This window comes from Scleropages formosus, chromosome 8 (assembly GCF_900964775.1).
Source record: "Scleropages formosus chromosome 8, fSclFor1.1, whole genome shotgun sequence".
In the NCBI taxonomy this organism is placed as follows: domain Eukaryota; kingdom Metazoa; phylum Chordata; class Actinopteri; order Osteoglossiformes; family Osteoglossidae; genus Scleropages; species Scleropages formosus.
Genome location: NC_041813.1, coordinates 31,983,724 through 32,003,210, shown reverse-complemented (window position 1 = coordinate 32,003,210; position 19,487 = coordinate 31,983,724). Strand labels below are relative to the sequence as shown.

Below are 19,487 nucleotides of genomic sequence, written 5' to 3'. Positions count from 1 at the left end.
GGATGTAGGCGCGTGCGCGTGCGCGTGCCTTCAATCACGTCCGCTGTATCTCATTCTCGTGCTTTCTTCAGTGCAGTGTCATTGTGTACTGCATAGTGGGATTTAGAGGGGGCTGTGTGTCTTCTGGGTCCGAGAAAGGGGTTTTGCTCGTGTCGCACTTTGACGTTTTTGTTTTCGTCCAAGTACTGGGTCAGTGGTGGACGGCTCGGGCAGCCAGAGTTAGCGTTTCTGCGCTTATTTTTTAACTTTAATTTATAACAGCTTTTCTCCGGGTGTTATGGTCACCACATTAACAGTGTACTTAAAAATTTGTCTTCTCGGAAAAATTATTTGCGAGAATAAAACATCCATGCTTGTGTGTGTAGCAGAAAATAAACTCATGATTATTAAAATAGCGTTGTTTCTTAGAACTCTGTAGCTATGAGGCATTCAACTTGTACCATACTTAATTCTGCATTTTATATACAGTGAAATATTCCCGCATAAATAAGCATTTTTGAGTTTATTAATTAATAGCGCATCGCGAACACTAACTAACTCCCCCCGTGGGAGTTGACCTTCCGGAAGCACTTCCATGATGACCATGAACTGTACTTCCGGTTTCCGGTCGGCTCCCGCCCCGCGTAGCCATCTTACATTTCTGAACAAAAAAAAAAAGGGTGAGCCAGAAAGGCACACGGAGGAATGGTGGCAAACAACTGAAATAAAGCACATGGATGTTATAAACTGACACGATGTAACGGCAAAGTATGATAGAAAGAGTATTAGGCGACAGGGAACACGGGCCGAGGCTCGCGACGTGAGGGAAGGGAAGGGAAGGGAAGGGAAGGGAAGGGAAGGGAAGGGAGGGAGGCTGCCTTAGTTAGCCCTTTGAGGCGCTAGCTGGAGAGAGACGGTTAGTCGTGTACTCGACTGCGGGACCGAGAGTTGCTTCGAAGGGAGGGACCGGCGAGAGCGAGTAGAAGAAAAACTGAATATGCCGGTGAATAAACACTGAGTCTTTGGACCGAAGAGGACGGGAGACGCCGGAGACATTCATTGATTGGAAGAGAGAGGCCGTTTGTTCCTAGGTCCTAGGAGGACTAGGAGGGATCGTTTCGCTGTGGTAAGACTAAGTCCCAGTCACTGTCGCCGGCCGCTGCGTTGCTACTAGTTCACACGAATTGTCCCGGTACCGAAACACAGGGGTTTGTGCTGAAACGCGAGAAGTGCTTGTGAGAGAGCGGACAGCAGTCACACATCATAGTGGAATAAACTTGCTGGATATTGAATTTGGGATTGACAGCTGAGCTGTGGATGAAGCAGTCCTAGTAGTACTACGACCGCAACGTGTTCTTTTCACTAGACTAGAGGCTCTAGGTTTGGATCCACTTTCAATGTGTCCTGTTGTTGATTGTTAGAGGTTGGGATCCACATTCTCTCTCTCTCTCTCTCTCTCTCTCTGTCTGTCCTGCTGTCGATCGTAGAGTTGAACCATCCATACTTCTGTCTGCTTCATAGCTGTGATTTTGTCAATCTTTAGGTCTTGTCCTCAGAGCTCTGTATGCTAAGTAGTATTTCAGGTGTTTCTGCATCAGTCAGCAGTGGCATTCCTTCGTTTTATGTTTGATCACCTGAAGTTTCTTTGTATTATTTATGCTTTTGTATTAAGAACACTTGACTTGTATTCTTGACACGGACTGTTTAAAAATTAATATATGACATACCAGTGTCATTTCTAGCAAAAATATGAATTTTGTTCTCTGTATTTCTCCATGCTTTAATCATTTGACTGTAATTACAATGATTGTAAACTGTTTTCTTGTGGTGCCCTTGACCATGGCATGGTAGAGAACCCGAAGAGTGTGTGTCTGAATCTGGCTGTCTGGCCGTTGACGCTGTTTGTATTCCTCAGCACCTTCCTTCCTTTGGGGAGTATGTGTGGCTGTGCTCATTGAACTGATTAGTCAACTATTGCTTTGACTCATTTTTCTCATGTGCTGTAGTGCCATCCACTTGCTGTATTTTCACTTACTAAGACTGTTTACAGATATGTGTGAAAAGGTCATAAAGTGTATACTTCAGTGCATTAATGAATTTTTATGACCCAGGCTGGGAAAGCATGCTGCTGACTTTGCCACTTGTGAGAATGATCCCTTAACCCCATGTACTATTTTTCCATTGTCCCGTGTCCTGATTGTGTTTACTTGTTTACTCACACATCAAGTGCTCACTTTGTTGTTTAACCAGCTCTTGCTCCTTTCCTGTAAGTGCACCCAGGTTTCATGTAATGGTGCATGTCCATGGAAACTGTGTCTGTGTCTCACTGAAGGGCTTCCAGGGAAGATAGCCTCCCGCCTACACCTTGTGTGCCTGAAAAGACAACATTCCGGCAAATGCTGTGATTTTTTTTTTTTTTTTTTCCCCTTTTCAGTGATTCACATCTTGCACCGCTGGAACTACTTTGGGAAAAATTTCCTGTACACTAGTATACAGGAAAAACTCCAGGACAAATATGTATTCAAAGAATTTATTTGTAGCTTTGACAAGAATGCTACAATTTGCCATCCCTGTGTTACACCGTTGACCATGATGTCACATGTTGTAATTCGCATAACAGATCATATATTTAAATGTCGTCGCATGTCACAAATAACCAAAGAACAAAAATTTCAACACTTCATAATATAATTTTATGAAACACTGATGCAGAAACACAGCCATATCTATAAAATCACTTATAAATCAAATAATTTATTTTCTAAAACGTGTGTCTGTTTGAGTCAAAGCAACCTGGGATTCCTTGATCCCTTATTCGCGGGCAGTAAAAAACACACACAATATAAAAATGTGAGGCTGCCTCCATTCAGCTCCCTTCCACAGTATTTACAGCTTATGCCTGGTGCTTGTGAATGCTGGTGATCAGTAATGACTTGAGATGTTCCGGAAGGAGTTATTCTTTGGACAGAGCTAAGGAGCGTCACACAGTGTTTTGGGCACCAGGGGCAGATGTAACCAGGAGGAGCAGGGCAGTTCATCACCCTGTTGCTTTCCGGCCTATTGACTGAGTCGACGGCAGCAGCCGTTTTTGCGTAGGCTGCACACGTCTGCACGTCTGGCCTGTGTGCATGGCCAGAAGAGTTGGCAGGGTGATATTCACAGCTTAAAAAAAAAAACATTGGTGGCACAGAAATGGATTGCAAAGGTACTGAGCACAAATAGAATAACAAAAAGCGTTTAACACCTGTTTTAACCATTTTATCTCTAATGCATTTCATCCAGAAGTTTTGTTTCCTGAGACTTTGGCCCAGCTTGGATCTCAGTCTGAAAGTCTTCAGTGCGAATCCAATTACAGGAATGGGTGAAGTGCAGGCAGTTCTCCACAGGTCATTGTGGACTAGTAACAGCAGTGATAGCAGATACTGTCATGAGTAGTAAATGTTCTGCCAAGAGCTGGGCCAGCAACGACATCAGTGGTGTCTTTGCAGAGCTGGCCATGCCATCTAGCGGAAGCTCCAGAGCCGGGAGCCTCAAGGACCCCGAGGTGGCGGAGCTCTTCTACAGGGATGACCCCGAAAAATTGTTCACGGACCTACGAGAGATTGGCCATGGCAGCTTCGGAGCCGTCTACTTTGTAAGACCGGAGAGTAGGCTTCAGGGGGCTGGGGTCTCTAGTCTTATGATTACTCGTAGAGTTGCCAAGTGGGAGAAGCCTGTGTGTTTTTGCAGAACTCCTTGATGTACGTGTAGCTGCCTGTGGTGCAATAGCATATGTAAGATAATAGAAAGTGCAGCAGGAGCAGGAACTCCTAATCCACTGTTTCTGCTGTCAGGCTCGTGATGTTCGGAACAATGAGGTCGTGGCCATCAAGAAGATGTCCTACAGCGGCAAGCAGTCCAATGAGGTGAGCCCCCAACCTCTCAGTTTTTAATTAGTTTTTTGTGCCCTGCTGCGTGTTATATTTGAAGTCTTTCTTTCTTTCTTGGATGTGTTGTCATAGAAATGGCAGGACATCATCAAGGAAGTCAAGTTCCTTCAGAAGTTGCGCCACCCCAATACCATTGAATATAAGGGATGCTACTTAAGGGAGCACACTGCCTGGGTAGGTGATGCCTCTGGGGCTGTGGTGCACAGCCTTGTTGCAGTGAATTGTCTGTTTCCATTTCTGTGAGCTGCGAGTGTGGTAGAAACATACGACTTCTGGACCGTGAGACCCTTCCCCAGAACTCTCGGGCCTCTGGCTGCAGTGCGGAAGCTTGCTGTACAACCCAGACTGTGCCTTCCTTAACCTTTCCAAAGCCTGCTGGATTAGCATGCTGTGCCTCTCTTGTACCATACTGATCTTGCTGAAAGCTTTCCTCAACAAGAACCTTGTTGTGCAGGACTTGGTAAAAGCTGTTCAGGGGAATTTCATGTATGTAACCCACATACTCTTCCTGTCTCAGCTGGTGATGGAGTACTGCTTGGGTTCTGCCTCAGACCTTCTTGAAGGTTAGCATATTTTTTTATTAGTCATGAATGTTATACATTATTGTGCCTGGTCAGTCAGTAAGACATGCACATTTTGTCATGTTTGCATTCTGTGCAGTTCACAAGAAGCCTCTACAGGAAGTAGAAATAGCTGCTATTACCCATGGTGCACTGCAGGGCTTGGCATACCTCCACTCACACAACATGATTCACAGGTGAGCTGTTGCCTTCCTCCCAGCAGCAGTGATGCAGTAATTGTGTGAAAAGCTGCATGATGACCATGTCTGACTCTCCCTCCATCATCTGTCCAGGGATGTGAAGGCAGGTAACATCTTGCTGACAGAACCTGGCCAGGTGAAGCTTGGTGACTTTGGCTCCGCCTCCATCGTTGCCCCTGCCAACTCCTTTGTGGGCACCCCGTACTGGTGAGCCAGCATGCTGTTCCGCAGTGGCTGTTAGACTGGACTGTAGTGCGGCTTAGATGCTTTGAGTTGCAGATTGTGGAGATGAAGGTGAGGGAGTGATTTCATGGCACCTATCCTAACTTTCACCTCCTTGCAGCCTTCTTAAATGGGCAGCAGGAGGTTCTGCTAATCCCTTTGAAACAGGTGATTAAGGGTCCTGCTGAAGGTTGCCTGGATTGGCACCCTCCGGCCTACCATCTGAGCTGCTCTCTGCAACAGGGTGAAACCGCAGTGCAGAGCAGTGTGTGTTTTCCCTTGGCACCTGCAGGAGCACGGCATGGCCATACTTGCTCTGCGTGTTTGTAACTTTCTGGCCCCATGTCTTTGGTCCAGGATGGCTCCCGAGGTAATCCTCGCTATGGATGAAGGCCAGTACGATGGGAAGGTGGATGTGTGGTCGCTTGGCATCACATCCATAGAGCTGGGTAGGGCCTCTCCTTCCTCAGTGCTGTGTGTGCTTGTCTGACCACCTCGCTTGGTGTGTTAACAAGATGGTGCATGCTAATGGAAGTCCCCATCATGTTCCTGTTAGTCTGCGGGGATTTGTGTTCTGGCCTTAAGCGGCTTTGGGCTCTAAGCTAATATATGTTTTCATCCCAGCGGAGAGGAAGCCGCCACTGTTTAACATGAATGCCATGAGCGCCTTGTACCACATTGCCCAGAACGAGAGCCCTGTGCTGCAGTCCAATCACTGGTGAGTGGCTCACTGCCTGGGCCACGCCCCTCGGCTCTGCCCTGGTTTCCTGCCACCTCCGCCTCTCTCAGGTCAGGCTCTGTGAAAAAAGGCACCGTGTTCTTCCTCTCCCTCTCAGGTCAGAATACTTTCGGAACTTTGTGGACTCCTGTTTACAGAAGATCCCCCAGGACAGGCCTACCTCCGAAACCTTGCTCAAGGTGTGTCCCTGTACTTGCTCTAGTGCGTGTGTCTGCGTGCTTCTGGTTCCCAAGCTTTTCCTACTTTCCTGCTCTTCCAGCACCGGTTCCTGTGCAGGGAGCGCCCCATGTCAGTTGTGCTGGAGCTGATTGCGAGGACCAAGGATGCGGTGAGAGAGCTGGACAATCTGCAGTATCGCAAGATGAAGAAGATCCTCTTCCAGGAGACACACAATGGCCCGGCCCCCGAGGGCGTGGAGGAGGAGGAGGTGCTGTCTTGTGGCCCGTTGCGTGTGTGAAGTGATGTTCTTAGGCCATTGTGACTTGCTTTGCCCCTGTCACCATGTGGAATAGCAAGTGCTACAGGTCAGTGGGCCTACGCCCTGGCCTTGGGCCTGCATTTCTTACGCTGTGTTTCTCTCTGGTTTTGTGTTTGCCTTTGCCAGGAGGTGGAACAGTACTTGCTCAGGACAGGCACGGTGAACAGCATGGAGAGCTCCCACTCGGTGCCTTCCATGTCCATCAGCGCCAGCTCCCAAAGCAGCTCCGTCAACAGCCTGGCCGACGGCTCTGATGACAGCGGAGAGATGGCCATGATGCAGGAGGGCGAGCACACAGTCACCTCCAACAGCTCCATCATTCATCGGCCCACGGTCGGTGCTGGCATGGGCATGTGGGGCACCAGCAGGTTGAGCCTGGTGCTGATGGTGCTTAATAAGTCCTCCTCCTGCTCCTCAGGGCCACGACAACATCTACGATGACCCATACCAGCCCGAGATGGATGCCCAGCAGCAGCAGCCCTCGTCTGCCGCCCGCCGCCGTGCATATTACAGGAACCGAGACCACTTCGCCACCATCCGCACGGCCTCTCTGGTAGCCACGGACACATAGCCTCGACCTAGCGCTCGCCTGTATCGGCGTGACATCACGGCCACCCTGTTAGCCTGTTAGGTATCATTGAGGTTCCTGGTTATGTCCAGGAAGTATGAAGTTGGTTATAAAGGTTCCTAAATTTGCTTGTTAAGGAGAATAAATGGGGGAAATTCTCTCAGAAGTGCTCTTCTGACCTTTGAATTGTATGGGAGCAGTGTGTCCACTGGAATGCCTGGGGAACCTATAAGGAAACCCCTTCTTCCCTGGTTCCCAGGTGACCCGTCAAATCCAGGAGCATGAGCAAGGCTCGGCGCTGCGGGAGCAGATGTCTGGCTACAAGCGCATGCGGCGGCAGCATCAGAAGCAGCTGATGGCGCTTGAGAACAAGCTGAAGGCCGAAATGGACGAGCACCAGCTGAGACTCGACAAGGAGCTGGAGACCCAGAGAAACAGCTTTGCTGCCGAGGCAGACAAGCTCAGCAAGAAGCACCAGGCCATCCTGGAGAAGGAGGTGAGAGGCCCTTGCGCTCTGCACTGACCAGTGTCTCAAAAGCTGTTCTGCAGCTAAAGGAGGTCTGTTCAGGGCACTGGTTGTGGGTGTGTGTGAGAAAGAAAAGGAGAATTTCCAATCAGGTGCGATTGGTGGGTCTGTTTCTACAGACGAAAGCTGCCCTGGCCGAGGAGAAGAAGTTCCAGCAGCACATCCTAGGCCAGCAGAAGAAAGAGCTTACTACCTTGCTGGACTCCCAGAAGCGGCAGTACCGGCAGCGCAAGGAGCAGCTCAAAGAGGTACTGCCTCTGTGTGCTCTTTGGTCCTGTGTGCTTGTGCAGAGCAGGCATGACCCTGACAGCCACCCGGCACCGTGTGTGTGTGTGTGTGTGTGTGTGTGTGTGTGTGTGTGTGTGTAGGAGCTCAGCGAGAACCAGTCGACACCGAAGCGGGAGAAGCAGGAATGGCTGGTGCGGCAGAAAGAAAGCCTGCAGCAGGTGCAAGCGGAGGAGGAGGCAGGGCTCCTGCGCAGGCAGAGACAGTACTACGAGCTGCAGTGTCGCCAGTACAAGCGGAAGATGTTGCTGGCCCGCCACAACCTGGAGCAGGACCTCCTGAGAGAGGTGCGCAGCTGCTTGAGGAGCTGGGCTTGTGAAAGGAGAGCTTCGGGGTTCTACTGTTCGGGTGTCTCTTACGTAGATCGGCCCTCTGTTTTCCTCTGAACCAAAAGGAGCTGAACAAGCGGCAGACGCAGAAGGACCTCGAGTGCGCCATGCTGCTGCGGCACCACGAGTCGACGCAGGAGTTGGAATTCCGTCAGCTGGGATCCGTGCAGCGCATGCGGGCTGAACTGATCCGCACGCAGCACCAGACGGAGCTCACCAACCAGCTCGAGTACAACAAGCGGCGCGAGCAGGAGCTGCGGCAGAAACATGCCATGGAGGTGCGGCAGCAGCCAAAGAGCCTCAAGGTATGTGTGCTCCCTGGTTCATTCCTGCAGGAGGTGCTGCTTTGTGCAGTGTGATGGGGTAGGGGCTGAGGACTATTGTGTAGGAGGGGCTGCGACGGAGACTGGAACTAAGGACTGTCGTGGGAAGGGCTGGGGGTGGAGACTCGTGGAAGGGGCTAGGATGGTCTGAACTGGGATTTGCGGGGGTCTGAACAAGAGGCGGTTGGTGATGCTGGTTCTCTCCGGCTCTGCATCCTCGTAGTCAAAAGAGCTGCAGATTAAACGGCAGTTCCAGGACACATGTAAGATTCAGACCCGGCAGTACAAGGCGCTGCGCAACCACCTGCTGGAGAGCACGCCCAAGGCAGACCACAAGGCCATGCTCAAGAGGCTGAAGGAGGAGCAGACGCGCAAGCTGGCCATCCTGGCTGAGCAGTACGACCACTCCATCAACGACATGCTCTCCACACAGGCTGTGAGTAAGGCAAGCGCAGACGCCGTTGGTCTGCTCGGTTGCCGAGGTGCGCACAACTTCATGTTTTCACCGCTGCTTCTCGCATCAAAGGGTTAAAGTGCAAAGGCACAGGAGGCTTTTTGCCAGTGTTCCGCTCTGCCCCGTGCTGATTCGCTGTAAACTCCCTCACCCCTCTGTGACCCCCGCAGCTGCGACTGGATGAGACCCAGGAGGCTGAGTATCAAGTGCTGCGCATGCAGCTGCAGCAGGAGCTGGAGCTGCTCAACGCTTACCAGAGCAAGATCAAGATGCACACGGACTCGCAGCACGAGCGCGAGGCCAAGGAGCTTGAGCAGAGAGTGTCCATCCGCAGGGCGCTGCTGGAGCAGAGGGTGAGGAGCGGCCGGAGCTTTCGGGGGTGGGCCGCCGCACACACGAGGAGGCTCTCTCACACCCTCTCCCTCCCGTGTCCCTGCCAGATCGAGGAGGAGATGCTGGCCCTGCAGAACGAGCGCTCGGAGCGCATCAGAACCTTGCTGGAACGCCAAGCCCGTGAGATTGAGGCCTTTGACTCGGAGAGCATGCGCCTGGGTTTCAGTAACATGGCGCTGACGGGCATCCCTGCGGAGGCCTTCAGCCAGGGCTACCCGAACCCGCCCGCTGCCGCCTCGGGGGGCTGGCCGTCCCGCCCCGTGCCACGCTCCGGCAGCCACTGGACCCACGGCGTGCACCCACAGAACTCGGGCGCTCCACACTCGTGGCGCAGCCAGAACAGCTGTGTGGAGGGGGGCGGGGCACTGTTCGGCAGGGCCGAGTCGGTCTCTGTTTCCTCCTCCCACGGTTCGGCCCGGGAAGGGGCTGCCTCTTCCTCACACTCCTCCTTGTCTTCCTCCGCTTCCCACCGCCATCACCACCACCTCCCGCAGCAGCACCACCACCAGAGCACCCCGCACCTGTATAGGGAGCGGGAGTGGGGGAGTGGAGGGAGCCACCTGTCCCATGGCCGCTCCCACCACTTGTCCTCCCATTCCTCCTCCCAGTCCCTGGCCCTCCTTCCCCCGCCACCGCCCCCACCCCCCATATCCCTGTCATCCTCCTCCCCGCCCTCGTCCTCCTCCTCATCTTCCTCTCAGGGGGGATACGGGGGCAGCGGTGGTGGGAGCAGCCTGGTGGTGAGGGGCCCCAGTCTGATGGCCCTGAGGAACAGCCCCCAGCCTCTGCGGAGAACGGCCTCGGGGGGGGGACCTGGTGCTGGGGGAGGAGAGGGCGGCCTGAGCCGAAGCACCTCTGTCACTTCCCACATTTCCAACGGGTCTCACCTGTCCTATTCGTAGGGGGTAGATGGCAGGTTGTGGTGCTAGCTCTGGGGGGGGGATGTTTGAGGCTGCTTGTCTGCTAACTTCTTTGAGGAGGAGGAAGAGAAGGAGGTGGTGATGACTACATCTGTGTGGTTGCTGTTTACAGATTGAAAGGGTGAGGAATAGCGGAAAACAAATGGCTGAGAATAAGACAAGGCCAAGTACCTTGGCTATAACTCTTAATGCTGTAAATAGTGCATTTGAAAGGAAGCGAGTACAAGTGTGGATCATGCGGTGAACAAAATGATCCGGAGCAACAGGTGTAGTAAGAAGAGGGAGAGAGAGGCCCCTCATCTGCAGAAATAAGCTGTTACGTGACCTTACAGTAATATTACACTACACTGCCATCCAGTGGCCCAGGACGTCTACTGCAATCGGCCCCACTGCCTTTAAGACCACTTAAAGGGATACCATGGCGCTAATTTATACGGGCCGACAAAAAATGGCCTGTGTTACTTACTGGTGTTACAATACTAGACTGCCTGCAAGGTGATCTATTCCGTTTCTGCTCGCGCGCGCACACACACGATCTGGTGTTCTGACAGGACAGAAGTCGTGCGTGTGTGTGAATATGGAAAGGATCGCTTCCTGCATTCCATAACAGGCATACTGAGTATGTAAATACGGTGCGTGTATGGCAGTTACATTGTTACCTTTCAGTGCATGGAATTAATGTACAGACAGCATTTGTATACGTAACAGTACATTTATATATATATATAAAATATAAATAATACTTGTTAGTCAAAGGTTTATTGACAGGAAAGATTGTTCACTGTCCCACACTTTTGATCTATATTGTACTTAAATATGTGTATATAAGGCACTAACTGTAAACACTTTTATACAGTAATAATAATAATAATAATAATTTTGATATGTTGATAATAGTATTGAGAAAAGCCAAGTTGGAAGTTTTTCATTAAGTATTACTATTATTATTATTACTACTACTGCAGTTGTTGAAACCTTTGTGCACTAATTGTTATTTTTACCGTTTCTTTTTTTAAAGTTTTTGCCGATACTGACCACTAGGTGGGGAGTTTGAGAAATGTTACTGTGACAGAGACTTCTGAAATAATAATAATTATAATACTGTAATTATTATTATTATTTTTTTTTTTTAAATAGGACTACCTAACCCAGAATTCCCCATGAAGCCCTAAGGTAGGAGTCTATGGGCAGTGAATGTTCAGGGCTGTAGTATATTAGAGAAAGTATTAATTGTGTACAGGACAGTTTGAATCTTAGCTGTGTGTGTGTGTGTGTGTGTGTGTGTATATATATATATATACACACACACACACACACACATATATATATATTTATAGAGTACAGTACAGTATCCTCAGTGGCACACCTACAATTGGGCAAGTTTTGAGTCGTATTTTCTCATTCTCCTACATGTAATGGCATTTTTGTTTAACGCTAAAATAAAGGGGATTGGGGAATTCTGAACAAGTTGAGATTTTTGTTTTGTGAGCAGTTGAAAGGAGGACCTTGTCTCTGTGCTCCGGTCCCCGGCCTCAACCGTCCAAGCTGGGAACCCGCGGTCCTTGATCCAGGTCTTCGAAGCTGCTGGCGCAAGTCCTGCGGACTGGAGTAAATTTAAACGTGCTCAAGTTGGGAGTGCTGTGGACCTGGGGACGGAGACGGAGGAGAGCCTTGCACCAGTCCCAGCGAAGCATGGGCACTGGAGCTCTGCGGGAGCGGGCCTGCCGTGGGGCCGAAGCTGTCCGTACTTGTTCAACAAAGAGGGCAGCCCGACGGGACCGCTGGGAAGGGGGCCGTGCAGAAAGCGGGAAGCCAGGCTGTTTGGCCTCAGGATTGAGGAGAGGGCTCCACATGGAGTTCATTGTACAGAAGCATAATTAACAAATTAAAAAAAGTGAACAGACGTGTGTTTAGTGTTTATTCACACTGGTGGCAGGGAAGGAAACTGGAGTAAACCCACAGGTTCACTGTGCTTATGACGAAGCAGGAATGTACGCCTTACCAAGGGAGCAGAGTAGAAAGTAAGTGCATTATTAATAGGAAAACATCATGCTGAAATGGAACATAATTCATTGATGGACACGCGGCTGTTGCTGGCCAGTGTGAGAGAGAGCCGCGTGTCCCAAGTCCTACTGCCACCGCTGTTCTTTTACCCGTTTAAAACACAATTCCTTCTTACTTTTGCATTCCAAAACAAAAAAACAAGTAACCGGGTCTCGAAGGGGCTGCGACGAACAGCGGCCGCTCGTTCCTCAGCGCGTCAAAATGGAGACCCGCCCGCCCGCTACCTGTCGGCATAATTAAAGGGGAGGGTCGCTTGCGTCATCGCGCGAGCGGAAGTGCGTGGACCTTTCGGCTGAGGCGGAAGGGGGAGCGCGCGAAGGGGAGCAAGAGCGGAGACGACCGGAAAGCGGACGGAGCTTCGCGTGCTGCTATCATGGCGGAGGAGAACATTTTCCTGTTTGTTCCCAATCTGATCGGTGAGTACGAGTTAGGGCGGCCGTTCACGAGCTCCGCGACGTGACTACGCGGACAATGATGAGCTGCTGCGCTTCCCACCGCCCCCAGGCTACAGCCGCATCGTCCTGGCGCTGCTCGCCTTCTACCTGATGCCCTGCTGCCCCGCGGCCGCCCTGCTGCTCTACCTGCTCAGCGCGCTCCTGGACGCCTTCGACGGACACGCGGCCCGCGCGCTCAACCAAGGTAACGCTTACAGTCAGCTTCACTGCGTTTGGAGTCAACGGTCGCAGGTTCGAGTCCCACCTCCAGGTGTGGAAACTCTGCAGTAGCGGGGTACCTGCTCCTCCTGTACTTACTCCTCAGTGGCTGCAGTCAAAGTCAGGGCCCCGGGCCTCTGGAAAATGGGGCAGTAACTGTAAGAGGCTTTGGGCAAAGGTACAGTAAGTATGAATGATATGCAAGTAAATGTGAGTAATAACCCTAACTAGTAGTAATAGCAACAAAAGCGTACGTTCGTCCGTTCCCCCGATGCCACAGGGACCAAGTTCGGAGCCATGCTGGACATGCTGACTGACCGCTGCGCCACCATGTGCCTGCTGGTGAACCTGGCGCTGCTCTACCCCTCGTACGTGTTCTTCTTCCAGCTCAGCATGAGCCTAGACATCGCCAGCCACTGGCTGCACCTGCACAGGTAGGTAGGTAGGGGTGGGGGGTGGCGGTGGGGGTCGTGCTGCGCTCTCAGCGCTGGGCCACACTCTTGTGTCAGGGGCCGCGGCTCGTGTCTGTCCTGCTCCCTCTCAGCTCCATGATGAAGGGAGCGTCCAGTCACAAGACCATCGACCTTTCGGGAAACCCCATCCTGCGGCTGTACTACACCTCTCGGGTACGTGTGGCACACGCACATACACACTGAGCCTGAGGTCACTCGGGGATGTGAGAGCGAGGGCTGCGACCCTGTGGTCATCGCCACAGTGCTCACTGATGTCTCCTGCTGCCCCAGCCGGTGCTCTTCTTCATGTGCATGGGCAACGAGCTCTTCTTCTGCCTCCTCTACATGCTGCACTTCGTCGAGGAGCCGCACCGTGAGTGTTTTCCTCCGCGTTCCCGACGCTTCTGTGCTCGTTGTGCGTCTGTAACCCCGCACGCCCCGCTCCGTTCTTATTTGTCCCTCCCTCCTCTCTCGTTCTCCACTTCATATTGAAACACAATGTCCTGGATGCCGCAGTCCTGCTGCAGTGCCTGCTGGGAGTCTGCGGGGTGGTCTGCGTGCTCAAGTCTGGGATCAGCGTTCTTCACCTGGTCACTGCTGCCAACAACATGGCAGCTGTGGATCTCGCAGACAGGGAGAAGCAGAGGGGGAAGAGTGAGTGAGTTAGTGAGAGAGTCTATAACCTGTTTACCTGTGGTTTTCTCAGACAGCAAGAAAAAGGGTGGGTGGGTGTGTGTGTGTGAGAGAGAGTGAGTGAGTGAGTGAGTAGCTGTCAGGCTGTATATTACACTTATCTAGATGTGGAGCTCATGGACAGGGAGAAAGCGGGGGGAATTGAATGGGTGCACAAGCAGCTGTTGATCAGTCCATGTACAGGTGGGGGGTGCAGAGTAAATGCCCGGGGGTCTTTCCGGAAAAGAGGAACAAATGTCAGCGAGATGTGTGTGAATTTGTATATTTTTGTCTTGGCTATAAGTACAGTCAATTTTATCATGTTTGTATTTATTTAAATGAGTTTTCAACAGAGGATAGGTATATATTAGCTTGTACAGTGTATACATATGTATGCTCATATTTCTTCATAGTAGTGTGATGTTCTGAGATGTTTCTTGTGAAACATGAATTCTTATTTCAGGATCTCTCTATCACACACACACACACACACACACACACACACAGATGCACCTGTTGCATTGCTGCCCTTGTTTGATTTTCCTGCAGCACACGTCCTTAATGCACAGGGTCGTGATGCTGTGGTGTTTGGTTCAGTTTCTTTCCCTGAAACACATTTCAGCGGGAGCAGGACAGTCCATGGCGTTGCTTTCATCCTGCAGCAAAGGTGCCATTGAGGCCCGTGTCAAGTTTTCTCCGGCAGTCTTCTCTTGATGGTCAGATGGGGCTGCGCTCCGCTGTACCCTGCTGTACCCTGCTGTACCCTGCAGTCCAACTTCTGCTCTTACATTAATATCGGCACTGGTGCGAAGGTGACTTGCACGTGTGCTGAGTGTTTGCAGTGCCTGTTGTATACATGATGTCTGTTTCTTTCTGTACCCCCTGCAGTTGAAATAAACGGTGTCCACGTGTTTCCACTGTTCGCCTCTTTCTCTTTAGCGCGCGGCCGCTGGCGCTGCGGAACCCTGTGACAATCATGTCACCTGTTCCGAGGTCTTCATACAGGATGCTCCATTTCTTCTTCACAGGGGGGCGATAATGTAGCTCAGGTTTAATGAGTAAAACAGAAAAACGGCATATGTTACGGTGCGTGACAAGGAGAAAAGAAATGGTTTGTTTCTCCAGCTCATGCGCTGCTCCATTTCGAAAATTTCCGTCGGACAAAATGACAGTGGAAAAGGGGCGGGGCCTCGTGGGGAAAAGAGGCCCAAAGGGGGCGCTTTCCCTTTAAGGAGGAGGGCTGAAGACACGCGTTCCCTTTAAGCGGGAAGGGGTGCGCCGAGAAGATACTCGCCTTTAAAAAGACGGGGGCCATCGCGGCCGGGGAGACACCGAGGGGGGAGAGAAGAAGCGATAAAAAAAGAAAAGCAAAAAAAGGGAGGGAGGGAGCGAGAGAGAGAGATAGGGAAAAAAAAAAAAAAAGAAAGATGTCATCTTCGCAGCCGCGCGCCCCAGGCGGAGTGACGGGTGGCGGCCGGAGGGGAGCGCTTTAGCCGGGGCCGCCACACAAGGAGAGACCGAGGCTCCGAGAGCCGCGCTGGGCCCTGCGGCCAAATACAGATCGAGCCGAATAAAGCAGGCGACGTTCTTGTCGCGGCAGCATCGGCGGCGGACAGCTCTCGCGCAGTTCTGCGGCTTTGTGCACTGCAGCAGGGCGGCCGACTGCACGGCTCCGTACTGTGTTGCTGCTAAGCTAACTGAGCGCCGGCGGAGTCACTGACACTCGACTCGAGTGTCGCCGCCCGCTGTTTGTGTCTCGGCTCGAGCCGCGGCAACATGAAAGAAGGACATAAACGTGTGTGCGGGGGGTGCGCGCTCTTCTCGCGGCCTTAATAATGAAAGAAGAGCACGAAGGAGCTGCTGACTGTCCGTTTCCCTCGCTTTTACTCCTGTGCTACCGTGTAATGAGCATGTGTTTTTAATGCGAGACGAGTGATCGGCGAGGAGCGAGACGGCGGGGGACGTGCTGGGCCCACAGGCCGCCCTGTATGTGCAGCTAGCGCACCCCGGGGGGTCCCTCTCGCGCCGCCATGGATGCTGCCTGGAGCAACTTCCTGTTTCAGGTGAGTGGTGCAGGTGCAGCTGCAGGTGTTGGTGTTGCACAGGCCAAGTGGCCCTCACCTTGGCGGGACAGGTCAGTAGTGTGACCGTGGTCTCGCAGAGCGACCGCCCAGTGGCCGGAGAGACAAGGAGCATCTCTCTCTCTCTCTCTCTCTCTCTCTCTGTGTGTGTGTGTGTCCGCCCGCGCGACCCCACGACTTGTCGCGCACCTCGCCAGGTGCCCGCCGTCCTTTCGTCGTCACACGTTTGTTTGTCCCCTTCTTTTCCCCCCCCAGACTCCGCCCACCCAGACCCAAGCAGAGGCAACTCTCCAATCAGATCTCCTCCCAGACCTCACGGGCTCTGTGGAAGCCCCGCCCACAGAGCACATAGCCACTCCCCCATCCACGGTGGACACTGCTGCTCTGAATGAGGAGCCTGTACCCGGTGAGCAGAAGTGGGGAGGGAAGGGGAGTGTGCCCGTCTCCCACTGTGTGGTAACCCCTCCCCGTTTCTCTCGCTCACTCTCAGTGAAACCCATGTCTCGGCCAAACCGAGCATCCCATATCTGCCCCCTGTGCAACAAGCAGTTCAAGAACAGCTACAACCTGCGGCGCCACCAGTCGGTCCACACTGGGATCCGCATGAAGGACCGGGCGATGAGGGAGAGGGAGGAAGGTGTGAAAGACGCAGCAGCAGCCACCGGAGTGACCGTGGACAGGACAACGGTCCCTCTTTCCCCGCTGCATCTGTCGGTCCCCCATCCCGCCACGGAGCCTGCTCCTCACCCGCCCGCTCTCGGAAACCAGGATGTCGCGTCCGTTCCCGTCTCCATGGGCACAGCGACAGTAACCATGACTGCCCCTGCTGCTCTTTCCTCTGCGGTCATGGTTGCGGGGGCCATGGCACAGGTTTGTCTAGCACCTTGACCACAGTCCTGGTGAGCGTCACGCACGCGGTCTTCCTCCGGAGCTCAGTTACCGTAGCGATAGTGCTGTGCCGATGCTCAGCCAACCTCTCTTACTGTAGCATCAGTCACTGTGCTTTGTGTCTCTCAGCGCCTGCCGAACCCGAACCCAGTGCGCAAGAACCACGCGTGCGAGGCCTGTGGCAAGGCCTTCCGAGACGTGTACCACCTGAACCGGCACCGGCTCTCCCACTCTGATGAGAAGCCCTACTCGTGCCCCATCTGCCAGCAGCGCTTCAAGCGCAAGGACCGCATGAGCTACCACGTGCGCTCGCACCAGGGCGGCGTGGAGAAGCCCTACGTGTGCCCCCACTGCGCCAAGGGCTTTTCACGGTACGGTGGAGCGCAGTGTGCACGTGGGGAGGGGACCGCGTTTCCACCGTTGCTTTCTAACGCGCTTTTGTGTTGTGCCGCAGGCCGGACCACCTCAACAGCCACGTGAGGCAGGTGCACTCGACCGAGAGGCCCTTCAAGTGCGAGGTACGGTTGCGGGGAACGCGTGTCGCTAACGGTCACTAGTGGCGATGCCCGTAAGCTGGGATGTGGCCGTTGGAGCATCTCTGAGCAAGTGTGTGAGTTTGTGCTGTTTGAACACGGCCCCGGTGCAGACTTGCGAGTCGGCGTTCGCCACCCGGGACCGGCTGCGTGCTCACATGATCCGGCACGAGGAGAAGGTGCCGTGTCACATCTGTGGGAAGCTGCTGTCAGCTGCGTACATCACGGACCACATGAGGGTGCACAACCAGTCTCAGCATCACGCCTGCCACCTCTGCAACCGCAGTGAGTCTTCCCTCGTGCCCCTCCCCAAATACGCACGCACACGCGTGTGCATTTTTGTTCGCTCACGGCGTGCTGCCCGCTGTCGCCCCGCAGCCTTCACCACGCTCACGTACCTGCGGGTTCACGCCCAGAAGCACCACGGCCAGGAGTGGAAGGAGAGCGAGGGCCAGAGGGGCGGCTTCGGGGGCACTGGCGCCGGGGGGGTCCTGCTGTGCCAGCTGTGCGGCGTGCAGTGCAAGACCCCAACCCAGCTGCAGGGCCACATGGGCACACACAGTGCTCCCCAGGGTAGCCCCAGCCCCAGCCCCAGCCCCACCACCTCCGTGTCCAGCAGCACATGCGGCGGTGGTGGCAGTGGTGGCGGCGCCGGGGCAGTCGGACTGCTCGTTTCGGACTGCTCGGGCATCGCACCCCAGTCCCACAGCTAGCAGGAGGGGCGGTGGGGGAAGCGGCGTGAGGGTTTGAGTCACGGGGTGGGCAGCACAGCGGGGGAGCGAGGGAGACATCGGGTAGTCGGTACTGTGTGTGAGCATGTCTGTGTGTGCGCGCAGGACCTGACAGTGCCAAAAGGAAAGGCTCAGAGCGGCAGTTTGGCCGGCGTGGAAGCGCTTGTGATGATGACTGCAAGTCGATGTTATTTACCGTGCTGTTTCGTTTCTCGCTGTGCACTCGGTCGCTGTAGAGCCGCGCAGGTGGAAAATGAAGGTGAAAATGGCGCGTTGGGCACAGCGGGGCGGCCCTTCCATTGGCGAGGGCGAGAACCAGGGTTCGATGCACCAGCGGCCCTCGGTGGGCTGTGCTGACCAACTGCAGCGAGGGAAGGGGGGGTTAGCAGCGACGCGTCCGGGGTCTGAGGGGACCGGGGCGACGAACCCTCGCAGAGGACCGAGCGTACGAGCGCCGCTCGCCGGGACACTGCGAAGGACGACGCGGCTTCAAAGGCCACATGCTCCAAACGGGTGCGAGACTCATGGGGTGCGGGATCATTAGAGCGTTTCCTCTTTTTCTTTCTTTTTTGCCCACGTTTGGTAAGTAATGTAGGTCTTCTCGGCTCTTCCGCTTCAGCCACGAACGGAAAGGACTAAAGGTTGCTGGGCTCACGATACTTTGGTAATCGGAGATACGCTTGGTCCTCATCTCGCCGAAAGGGAGCAACGCCAACCGCTGGACAGCAGGGACTGAGCTGTGGTTATTTCAGTGTCGTTGCTTTGATTTTATTTATATATAGATACATATATAAAATGTGTACATTTTAATGTAGTGTCAGGATTTATTTAAATTCTTGCACTAATTATGTTCTGGGAAGTGGGTGGATGCCTGAGTTTTACTGCCTCAACATGATAATGTACAATGAATTAATTTGGGGTCGGGGGGGGGGGGACTGGGAAGAACTGATTTCTGTAAAGGGTGCAGTTGATGCCAACTGCAAAAAACAAGTGGTTTTAACCCCGCGACTGGGAACGAGTTTTCGTTTGAATAACTGCGTGTGATGAGAGAGAGAGAGAGCGAGAGAGAGCGAGCGAGCGAGCGCGACTCTGCAACTGGAGCGTTTCGGCCGCTCCAGGCCTTACTGACCCAAAGGTTCCAGTGTGTCCTGGGGAGCCACTGGAACGTTCCGGAAGGAGAGCGGGCCCCACGCTTCTGTGTTCACTCACACTGGGACTGTTCAAAGTCAGAACTCCTCCTGCGATTCCTGTCCACTGGGTGTTCACTTGTTCCTTTGAAGAAGTTTAAAAGAGTGGAAAAGTGACATTAATTGTGAACGTGTGTCAGGATGTGTGTGTGAGTGTGAGACCTTCACTGTTCACTTGTAGGTGTTAAAGCTTGTTTAATGGCAGCCCCGTGTTTGTGTTCCTGTAATATTATATTAATCCCTGTATATGCACCCGGCACCAATAATAACTGGATTTCCACTGCTCTCGGTGTCCCGCTGCATCTGTACACTGTGACCAGC

General features: G+C 53.2%; 3 protein-coding genes across 9 annotated transcripts; all 3 read left to right on the top strand.

Annotated features, from left to right (window-relative positions):
* The first annotated feature begins 576 nt into the window (after positions 1 to 576).
* taok2a (TAO kinase 2a) lies at positions 577 to 11,808 on the top strand. Of its 6 annotated transcripts, XR_003797850.1 has the most exons (22): positions 577 to 1,105; positions 3,468 to 3,613; positions 3,813 to 3,884; positions 3,981 to 4,082; positions 4,426 to 4,471; positions 4,569 to 4,665; positions 4,762 to 4,875; positions 5,248 to 5,339; positions 5,515 to 5,608; positions 5,727 to 5,808; positions 5,889 to 6,056; positions 6,234 to 6,440; positions 6,526 to 6,660; positions 6,935 to 7,171; positions 7,321 to 7,449; positions 7,570 to 7,773; positions 7,881 to 8,120; positions 8,362 to 8,574; positions 8,763 to 8,945; positions 9,033 to 10,537; positions 11,043 to 11,078; positions 11,398 to 11,808. XR_003797850.1 is itself a non-coding variant. In XM_029253888.1 (20 exons), the coding sequence occupies exons 2-20, from the start codon at positions 3,476 to 3,478 to the stop codon at positions 9,885 to 9,887; spliced, it is 3,408 nt and encodes a 1,135-aa protein (XP_029109721.1). In that variant the 5' UTR covers positions 577 to 1,105; positions 3,468 to 3,475; the 3' UTR covers positions 9,888 to 10,708. The 6 variants fall into 6 exon arrangements, 2 of the variants coding, with proteins under 2 accessions (XP_029109721.1, XP_029109722.1); XR_003797852.1 differs by lacking the exon at positions 11,043 to 11,078 and having other exon boundaries at positions 9,033 to 10,524; XR_003797851.1 differs by lacking the exon at positions 11,043 to 11,078.
* Positions 11,809 to 12,250: 442 nt separating this feature from the next.
* On the top strand, positions 12,251 to 15,122 carry cdipt (CDP-diacylglycerol--inositol 3-phosphatidyltransferase (phosphatidylinositol synthase)). The gene is made up of 6 exons (XM_018764463.2): positions 12,251 to 12,385; positions 12,474 to 12,608; positions 12,903 to 13,056; positions 13,167 to 13,248; positions 13,366 to 13,447; positions 13,591 to 15,122. Exons 1-6 carry the CDS (start codon positions 12,343 to 12,345, stop codon positions 13,734 to 13,736), a joined length of 642 nt encoding a protein of 213 aa, XP_018619979.1. The 5' UTR covers positions 12,251 to 12,342; the 3' UTR covers positions 13,737 to 15,122.
* Positions 15,123 to 15,197: 75 nt separating this feature from the next.
* Positions 15,198 to 19,450, top strand: LOC108941618 (myc-associated zinc finger protein-like). Of its 2 annotated transcripts, XM_029253909.1 has the most exons (7): positions 15,198 to 15,809; positions 16,083 to 16,233; positions 16,318 to 16,697; positions 16,845 to 17,086; positions 17,170 to 17,233; positions 17,362 to 17,533; positions 17,627 to 19,450. In XM_029253909.1, the coding sequence occupies exons 1-7, from the start codon at positions 15,777 to 15,779 to the stop codon at positions 17,959 to 17,961; spliced, it is 1,377 nt and encodes a 458-aa protein (XP_029109742.1). In that variant the 5' UTR covers positions 15,198 to 15,776; the 3' UTR covers positions 17,962 to 19,450. The 2 variants fall into 2 exon arrangements, with proteins under 2 accessions (XP_029109742.1, XP_029109741.1); XM_029253908.1 differs by having other exon boundaries at positions 16,083 to 16,697.
* Positions 19,451 to 19,487: the final 37 nt, after the last annotated feature.